Source organism: Callospermophilus lateralis, chromosome 7 (genome assembly GCF_048772815.1).
Source record: "Callospermophilus lateralis isolate mCalLat2 chromosome 7, mCalLat2.hap1, whole genome shotgun sequence".
Lineage (NCBI taxonomy): Eukaryota > Metazoa > Chordata > Mammalia > Rodentia > Sciuridae > Callospermophilus > Callospermophilus lateralis.
The window spans coordinates 118,141,624-118,151,548 of record NC_135311.1 but is presented as its reverse complement, the minus strand read 5'-3'; the positions used below and the strand labels follow the sequence as shown (position 1 = coordinate 118,151,548).

The following is a 9,925-nucleotide window of genomic DNA, read 5'->3' as shown; positions in this document are numbered from 1 at the left end:
ATATAAAGAGGTTAAATAATCTGCCCAGTGTTACAGGTAGTAAATGGCAGGGTCAGGTTGAAACCAAGACAATCTTGCTCTAGAATCTTTGTTCTTAAACATTACTTTACACTGTGGATCTGTAGTTCTAAAGTACAGTCCTTAGATCACCATTAACCTCATTTGGAAAACTGTTAGAAATGCACATTCTTCAGTCTAATGCAAGGTCTACTAATTACAAACTATGGAGGCAGTTCTCAGCAATGAGTGTTTTAACATGCCCTCTGGGTGACTCTGAATGTTGCTATTTAAGAACCTCTGCTGAAGAGAAGTTAGGCATGCTAAATAAGTGTCAGAAATTAATCTCCACATGGGTAAGGACTGGGTGTGATCCATCTCTTAAGCTCCCATATTCAGTATCTGGTGTGAAGAAAGCATCCAACAATATTTATTTATTTATACTGGGAATTGAACCCAGGGCTTTGTACTTGCTCAAAAAGCAATTTGCCACTGAGCTACATCCCTAGTCCTTTTAAAATTTTTATTTTGAAACAGGGTTTTGCTAAATTTCTCAGACTGGTCTCAAACCTGTGATCCTTCTGCCTCAACCTCCTAGTAGCTGAAGTTATAGGCATGCATCAGTGTGCCCACGAAAAATACATATGAATGAATACATACAAATTTGTATAGGAGAATGTGATGTTTAAGTTGAATCTCTTACTGTCACTATCCTATCAGTGCAACCAAATGGTTGGGGTGGTGGTGGTGGTGGTGGATGCTCCCAAACACTGTGAGATTAGCAAGGAAGTAGGTGTGATATTTCTAGCAAGATGTGATAAGGGTCTGCACCAGCACAAGGACCCATCAGAACGGCAGGGGAATCACGTGAAAGTAGTTCATGAAGTTAAAGATGTCAAGATATCGTGAACAGCTTAATAGGGGAAAGGAGCAAGACAGAGAGAAATTGTCATTTCTGGTGCGAAGATTCCATTCATTGAGACAGGAAGCACAGGACAAGTACATTTTTGTGGGGAAAGATTTTAAAGGGTTTGGTTTGGACTCCTTAAATCTGATTTTAGTAGAATATCCAGGTGGAGCTGTCCAGCAGACACTTGGAAGTATGAATCTGAGACGTGGCTGGAAATAGATTTGTAAGGATAGTTGGCCATAAGAATGAATGAGACCGTCAAGGGGAGAACGGAGAATGGAATAACAAGACACCTAGGTTTGGAATCACAGTGAACACATGCTTAATGGAGCAAAGCAAGAGGGGCCTTTGAAGAAAACTGAAAAGGACTTCAGGAAATGCTGAAGCCAGTAGAAGTCTTAAAAAAAAAAAAAAAAGAGGCATAGTGTTACAGGTTTCGGATAACAACTGAAAATTATTCTTTGGATTTTGACACACACAAAAAATCATTTAAGTGACATTGTGAGAGCAAAAGCAAACTGACAGGGAATGAGCTGTAGATGAGAAAGTGGAGGCAGGTGCTTCCCGGGTCCGGCAGATAGAGCTCTGTAGCCGCACTTAGGTTGAGACTGTGACATCTTCCAGGGTAGGCAGGGTCTTTCATATATCTGTGGTCTAAGCGCCCTGCACACGGCCTGGAAGAGAGGGCGGCGTCAGTGAGTTCAGTGACTAGGGACGGAGAAAGACTTCGCGGAGGCAGTCTCTTTGCAGCCAAGGCTTGAAGGATGAGGGTGATTGGGAGGAGAGGTGGGAGGCAGGGCCCCTGGGTGATGGGGTGCTGGAGTGTGAGAGGGTCTGGGAATGAGGTTGGGTTCCAGTAGTGCGCGCGCGCCTCTGCTCGAAGGGTGGGGGGCTGTGTGCAGGTTCGGAGGGACTTGCGTGGGGAAAAGACAGGGCCTGAGGCTGCTGTAGGGGGTGTCGCCACGCCCCGCCCCACTTACGCTGCTGCGCGGTTCCCGGGCGCCTCTACCCAAGCCCTCCCGCCGGGCTGCACGGCGACGGGTGACCGCCAGGGGCCGCTGCCTCCGGTCCCGGTGCCCCCGCCCCTCTCCGTTGGCCTTTGTTGCCGTCGGAGCGCCCCGCTTGACTCGTTCCCGTCCGCCCCCTGGGCCTGGCGGTCGCGCCTGCGCACTGGCAGCTGGCCGGGCGCTCGCAGGGGGAGCTGCTGCAGGCTCCGCGGCGGCGGCGGCAACGGAGGCTGCGGGGGCGGCGGCGCGAGCGGCCGGGCTTGGGGGGGGAGCCGAGCCCGGCCCGGGAGCCCGAGCAGCGAGAGCGCGGGATACGTAGGCCCCTCACGTTGGAGTCCACAGTCTCCGGGCCGCCTGACCTCCGCACGGGTATATGGGATGGAAGCGGGACCCTCGGGAGCAGGTAAGGGCCCCCGGGAGGGGGGAACGGTGCGTGCCCCAAAGACCAGGGGGTTCCTGCGTGAAGAGCATGGTTCCTGACTGAGGGGAGGGCTCCTGAGTGAAAAGAGGGTCTCTCATGGGATGGAGGGCCCAGTTTGAAGGGGGCTGTGTGCAGTTCCGGGGGAGAACCATGTGAAGAGCCTTGAGATGGGGCTGTTTGTCCAAGGAGGCTGTATGCAGTCCTGGGCGTGGGAAGTAATCTGGGAGAAGGGCCTGAACGTATGGAAGGACTCCTGGAGAACCCGGGAGGCCTATGGAGAGGCCCGGCAGGTGGCAGGGGGCGGGCTCCAGGTGTCCAGGAGAGAAGGGGGGCGACACAGATGGGCCTGGAGCTCCAGCATGCCGGGGGCGGGGGCTCAGCCTGGTTGGGCTGGGCTAAGCTAATGTCTCTTGGGAGAAGGCGCCTGAGCTGGGCTGTGAGCTCCGCCTCAGCCCGGCCTGTCGCGGGGGCGAGGGTCAGGGGGCGGTGGGTGGGGATCCAGCCCTGGGATTTCCCCCCCAGGAGACTGGGGAGACTGAGAGGTGGCGCCGGAGCATGCGCGGAGGTGGCAGCTGGAAGGGGCTGCCCGACGTGGTGGGGGCGTGGCTGCTTGAATACCCCAACCCCCTCCCCCGCCCTGTTTGGCTTAGAAAACCCAGCTCGCTGATGGGGTGCATTCTCTCAGGTTGTACAAGCAGAGTGCAAGTGGAAATTGTCCCCTCCTCTATCATGGGGGTTCTTATATTTAGCTCTAAAGCCCCTCCGGTCACAATTTGCCAAGACTTGTTTGAAGGAAACTACCAAAATGCCTTTTTCTGCCACATAAGGAAAGACTGGGACTGAAGCCATGTTTTGGGGGCAGGATCTCTCTGAAGATAGGCTTCAGAAAAGGTGTTGGTTACTGAGGGACCAGGTCTACCTGGTTTGCAGGTTTCTGGTCCAATTCTACAGAGATGAGAGTTTTTAAACCAAGGATAATGACCTTTGCCATTGAATTGTTTCCTGAAGTTAATCACTTTTTTTTAAAAAAATATTTATTTATTTTTTTAGTTCTCGGCGGACACAACATCTTTGTTTGTATGTGGTGCTGAGGATCCAACCCCGGGCGGCAGGCATGCCAGGCAAGCGCACTACCGCTTGAGCCACATCCCCAGCCCAAGTTAATAACTTTTTATGCCATAACATTTTCATGGCTCCTGTCTTTGGATAGATATCTTTCCTTTTTCATCTCTACTCCCCAGAAGTTGTCAAGGGCATGTCATTAGAACCAAGGTTGCCAAGCTAGTGTGATACAGATGAATCGATGGGAAGGGGCGAGCTTATAGCATTGCCCTGGTGATTCCCAGGTAATAGCTTTAATTTTCTCTTTCCAGCTAAGAACAGAGGAGAAACTGAGTCAAGGTTTTTTTCCCCCAGAAGAGAAGTTCTTTGGGGGTGGGCTGTGGACTGCTTGTATCTCTCACGTCCTAGGTCTCTTTTACCTTGTGATTCAAGAAGCAGTCTGAATCCAGGAATCCTTTAGGACATCTCTCACCACTACCTTTCCTTTTCATTTGAGAATGGATGTAGGATTTCTGTTTGGAATGCAAACTTAATTGCTGTTGGAAAAATCTTTTTCAGACTAGACCTAACAATGCCCTCACCCCATCCCTTTCTTGAACTCTCTTAAGTCATTCATTGAGTGATCTATAAGTACTTCATGACTAGTTTCCTCCAAACAAAAAGCCCTGTAGGTCCTAAGGTGGATTGCAGAGAGCAGCTGACCTCAGTGCAAACTGCTTCCTCCCTCTCTCCATCCCCCAAACCCTCTCAGTTTACTAGGCTGGAGAGTATTTCCAACAACCTGTGGACTAGAATAAGGTGAGTAGGTCCCTGAGGTCCAGATGGATTGCTGAGAGCTGGCACCTGTTCCAGACTGCTAATGATTTTGTCCTGATGAATTTCTAATGGACTCTAGAGTGATGAAAATTTTTACTTTTTTATCTGTTAAAGGAAAAAACCTGGGGGAGGGGCTGGAACCTGGTGTCTGGAGTCAGCTGGGAAATTCAGTCTAAAAGCTGTTGATGGGGGAACCCCATAACTGCCTCCCTTTTAGGCCTAGACTTTTATTCTCTTGAAAGAACAGCATTTGGAGTGGTGTCTCCAGAAAGTCTGAGGACAAAAATACACAAAACTAAGGCATTGTTACTTATGTCTAGGTGTGCCTTCTATGCACAGGTGTGTCCCAAGCACAAACTCTAGATTGGGAACTCCCTGAGGGTAAAGGTAGTATCAGATTTACTTTTACAATCAGCAGTTGCTTAGTGTATAGTCCCTGACACAGAATACATGTTTATTAATCGAATTGAATCATGTTCAAGTGTGAACATATGGTTAAGCTCATATGTGCATATTTAATTACTTGTGTATACTCATGTGGGTATTTAATTTGTGGGGAAATCCTTTCTGGAGAGATTTGCCTCTTAGTCTTTACTTATCTACCACCTAACGTAGCTTTGAGTTCATGTCTTTTAAATAGGCAATCTGGCTCCTTGGGAAGTATGTAGGCCTCTGAACTGCAAGGAAGGAATCCTGAGCCAGAGCTTTCAGCTCTGTTACTTTTCCTTCTCTGGGCTGGTTAAGGATAGGGGGAGGGGGAGTGTCCTTGCAGGACCCCTCCCTTCTTGCTTTTGTCTGGGGTGTGTGTGTGTGTGGGGGGTGTGGAAGGGTGTGTGGGGGTGTGTGTGGAGGGGTGAGCCCCGCCCCTTTCTCTCTTGGCCGAGCTTTGTCCTCTGTGCTGGGGCCCTCATCTGCATCACAAAGTGGCCGTCTGTCCCTGTCTGAGTCTGAAGGGAAGTGTCTCCCTTTCTTAGACTAAAAGCTGGGGGCAGGGTTGGGTAGAGGGGGACTTTGTACAGTTGTGAGGCTTTAAGGGGGATAGAATGGAAGAGAGGTTCTTGTTTCTTTCTACCTTACCTAGTTTGGGTTTGAAGTGGACGTGTGGGCTCCCCTATTTTTCCCCAAACCTTCCTTTGAGAGAAGGGTGCTCTAAAAGGCAAAGTCTGGTGTGTTGTCTGTCCTGTTTCTAGGAAAGAGAAGACTTTGAGGCAAGTGTCTGCCCCATTCACTGTCATTTCTACCCAGCACCTAGCTCTAGGGCAATGTTGTTACCGCTGTTGGCCGGTGACAAGTCCTTGCTTCCCTGATGTTGAAGAATAACACCAGAAAAGCACGCGGAGGCAAGGTCAGAGTAGAAATTAGAAGTTTATTAAAGGACAGCAGAAAAGACTTCTCCAGGAGGAAGAAGGGGACCCAAGAGGTGGAATCCATGGAAGTGCGGTTGTCTCCCCTTTTTATAGTTTTGGTGATGGAATGTAGGTTGAAAGGCCTGAGGGGTGGGACACAGGTAATCTGGGCAGGAAGGACTTCATTATCACTTCTTGGGATGGGCTATCTCCAAATCTGTTGGGGCTGTTTCCAGGGTTCCATTAACATTTCTTTGGGGTGGACTTTGGCCTAGGGCCTTCATTAACATTCCATGAGTTGTCCTGCATTTCCTGGAATCATTGTCAGCATGACCTCCATTTTAGATCTTACTTGATATTAGACCCTTACCTAACTACACTGACTACCTAACTTTAAATCTGGCTTCAATGTCTTTCTCCCAAAGCCCCTAACATTAGGCCTGGGAGTCTAAGGAGGTAAATAGAATCTAAGAACTTGGGGTAGGGGAAAGATGTCTCTTATAATTTTCACCCACAAGGGTGCTCATTTGTCCTGTTTAGCGTTTATTATTGTTTTTGAGCATTTGCAGGTATTTATGTATTTGTGTGCTTGTGTGATTTTGTGATGTGTCTGTGCATGTCTATTCATTCATTTCATATCTGAATACTGAACATCTCTGTGTGTACATGTGCACACACCAGCACTAGAGATTCGGCTGTGACCAAGGCAGCTACAGACCCTGCCTTTGAAGAACTCTGTTGAGAGTGGTGAGGGTTATGTGTATAAAGGTAAACTGTCAAGGTCTAGGTTGTGTTTGGATGTGCGTGACAGGATTATGTGTCTTTGTAGGCCTTTGTAAAATTTCTGTCCAGCTCTTTCCAGGGTAGGTGGCCAGGTGTGTATAGTTCCCTATGTAGCTGAGTTCTGAAGGCCTTTTCCCTCCAGGCTGGGCCTCCAGTTCCCTGTCTGCAGACTGGGGTGGGCTTGACAGGTGGTTAGAGGGAGTCCAACAGCTTAGCTCTGGAAGTATACCCCTCCCACAAATGATTCTGACCTTCTCCTGACCTCCTAGCTGAAGATATACCCCATCCCCCCAGTCTGTCTGACTGTGAAAGCAGAGCTCTGATAATGGGAAGTTCTGGGCCGGTTTATCCCTCTCTCCTCCCACCTGGGCTGGTCTTCTACTGGCAAGAACAATAGTAACTAGGGACAAAGGCTTATCTTAGGCAGTTTCCTTTTTTTCTCCCTTTTTTCTCCCTTTCCCCCTATGCTAGAAAATAAGACCTAGGGTAGCAATCAGCCTGGCCCTGCGCTAGCCCTTTCCCAAGGGCCCCCTCTGTCTTGAAATTGATCCCTTTTGCTGACTGGACCCTCTGTTTGGAAGGATTTGTGGGGCACGGGGAATCTTATATTCTCTTTCCCAAGAGCCAGTGTCTCCTCTATGGCATTGTAATTGCTGTCTTTCCTTCCCAGCACCTTAGTTTTTTTTTTTTTTTTTTTAAGTTTTTTAGCTGAAGCTGGACACATACCTTTATTTTACTTATTTTATGTGGTGCTGAGGATCGAACCCAGTTCCCTGCATGTACTAGGCGAGTAGTCTGTCGCTGAGCCACAACCCCAACCCCTTAGTTCTTTTTCATTTAGGTTTTTTCTTCATTGTTTCCTAAACTGTAACCTTGTTTCCTCCTTCCCTAGCTGCCAACCCTAACCTATCCTGCTCTATCCCCCAACTCCATCTTTCCCTCCTTTCCCTGGCAAATTCAAGCCTTTTTCTGTTGCATCCTCCAGTTCTGGCCTTTTCTTCAGCCTTATTTTATCTTCTCTCCTTTGCTTAATCATCAAACAAAATCCATTTAGCCTTTTATCTTTTTTTTTCCAACTCTGGCCATTTTGTTGCCTTACTTTTGTCTAAAACACTGTCCTTTCCCCCTCAATCTGGCCTTCTTTGGGTCTTTCTCCTGCCTACATTGCAGAAAAACATCAAGATAATGTAACCAAGCCTAGTGACACACACCTGTAATCTTAGCTTCTTGGGAGGCTGAGGCAGGAGGATCACAAGTTTGAGGCCAGTCTGGGAAACTTAGCTAGAGCCTGAGTGGGAGGGGAAAAAAAAGTGTCATCTGTGTTCAGGATGGTGTGATGGAGTGCATTCAGGTGGCAGAGAATAGGACATTCTTGGTCTGCTAGATATCTGGTAGAGATGAGTGTCTTAATCTAGTAGAAGGAAGGAAGGGTTTTGTTACTGAGAGCCAGAATTAGCCCCTTCACTTAACATGCAGTGGGAACTTAGTAAGCATTGTCTTGATGTATTTAAGGTATTTATTTCTCTATCTGAAAGAGGTTTAAAAACTAAAAAGTGAAAAGGGTGGGGGACAAAAAAAAAAAAAAAAGACAGTGAGCCTGGGAATGATTGAACTTCCTAACCTAGCTTCCACTAGGTTAGGAAGCAGGAAAGAGGCTTCCTGTATATTCTTCTGTTCCTGTTCCGGGAGGCCTTGTGTCTTCTCTGATCAGAATCATTAGGAAATTGCCAAACTCAGTCCTCACTGGCCTTTTTGTCTTATAGCTGCGGGCGCCTACCTGCCCCCCCTGCAGCAGGTATTCCAGGCACCTCGACGGCCTGGCATTGGCACTGTGGGGAAACCAATCAAGCTCTTGGCCAATTACTTTGAGGTGGACATTCCTAAGATCGACGTCTACCACTACGAGGTGGACATCAAGCCGGATAAGTGTCCTCGCAGAGTTAATCGGTAAGCGGTGTACATCTTTGCCACCAAGTCCATGAGTCTTTGCTTTCTTGAGTCTCAGAACCTTGAAAGAGGAACCAAAAAGGTAAAAGAAAAATTTAATTGAGGATGGCACCACCAAATCCAAGAAGACATTTTGAGGGAGGGATGCCAGGTAAGGTAAATGCTGAAAAATACTGTTGGATTTGTTTATCAGGAGATAATTGGTAACATTCGCCAGTGCAGTTTTAGTGAAGTAGTTGGGCTAGTTAACCCAGTAGCTACAGTGAGTAAAGGAATAAGTGGAAGGTAATATGGTAAGAATAGTGAGAACAAATGGCTTTTTCCAGATAGCTTGGCAGTGAAATGAGGAGGGAATGTATTGGCTAGAGAAAACCATAGGGGCCAAGTGATTGCCTAGCACATTTCATTATTTGTTGAAATGAATGAATGAGGAGCTTTTAAGAATGAGGAATGGGGTATGTTTATAGATTGAGGTGAAGGAGTTGGTAAAGAGGAGAGGTTAAAAGGTACAACTCAGGCAGGAGGAATGTGGGTGGGATGCCCTTGCTGAGGTAGGAGGATATTGCAGGATATATATTTGGGGCATTAGCCTTAGATAGAAAAAGTAATATTTTTTTCTAACATTAATTTATTACTATTTGAAAATGATGTGAACAATATAAAAAAATTCAAGAATTACAAAACAAGTAATAATAAAAAAAAGTCTTGGGGCTGGGGATGTGGCTCAAGCGGTAGCGCGCTCGCCTGGCATGTGTGCGGCCTGGGTTCGATCCTCAGCACCACATACAAAGATGCTGTGCCCACCAAAAAAAACTAAAAAATGAATATTAAAAAATTCTCTGTCTCTCTCTCTCTCACTCTCTCTTAAAAAAAAAAAAGTCTCCTTACTACCCTGGTTCCCGTAGGCCTTGATTTTTACCTTTCTTGAGTATGTTTCCAGATATTTTTCTATGCATATGCAAGCATATATGCATGCATAATATTTTTTAAAAATGCAGAAAATACAGTGTCTTACATACCTTGTTCTTCATCTTTTATTTTTCCACTAAACCATCTATTTTAGAAAATAGTATGAATTAATACATGCAAATCTGCCTCATTCTTTTCATTGTTCTATAGGTATTTCCTTGAACAACTGTATTTAACTTATTTAATCTATTGAGGAACTTTTAGATTGTCTAAACTTCTGCTACAAAAGTGAAACTGTTGAATATTATTATATGTAGATACATATTTGCACGTAAATGTGAGTGTATCTGTAGAATAGTTTCCTAGGAGTGGATTTGCTGGCATAACACATTTTAAATTATTGAGATAGCATCAGCTTTTAAAGATAAGTTGTAAGTTGTATCAAAGTGCCTGTTCCCCATACCTGCACCAGTCTTGTATATCCGTATATCCGCTTGTTTTTGGCATTCTGATAAGGAGATAATTACATCTTGGTCTAATTTAAAATTGTATCTCATTAATGAATGAGGTTGAACAGGTTTTCATATGTTTAAATGGAAGAAGCATTTCAAATGTGAGAGGAAGAGAGGGGAAAAGATGCTTGCATGTAGAAATATGTTTGTGTGTATGTCTGGGAACTCAAGAGTAGCCTTGTCTGCTCTTTTCAGAGATACTAGAGCTGCTTTCT

General features: G+C 46.4%; 1 protein-coding gene across 3 annotated transcripts in view; it reads left to right on the top strand.

Moving 5' to 3' along the window:
* Positions 1 to 2,141: 2,141 nt before the first annotated feature.
* The window catches only part of LOC143404774 (protein argonaute-1), a 33,182-nt gene continuing 25,398 nt past the window's right edge, over positions 2,142 to 9,925 (top strand). For all 3 annotated transcript variants that reach the window (XM_076862965.1, XM_076862963.1, XM_076862962.1), the window contains exons 1-2: positions 2,142 to 2,317; positions 8,106 to 8,289. In XM_076862965.1, coding sequence (XP_076719080.1) covers positions 2,293 to 2,317; positions 8,106 to 8,289 — 209 coding nt within the window. In that variant the 5' untranslated portion in view covers positions 2,142 to 2,292. The remainder of the gene's footprint in view (positions 2,318 to 8,105; positions 8,290 to 9,925) is intronic.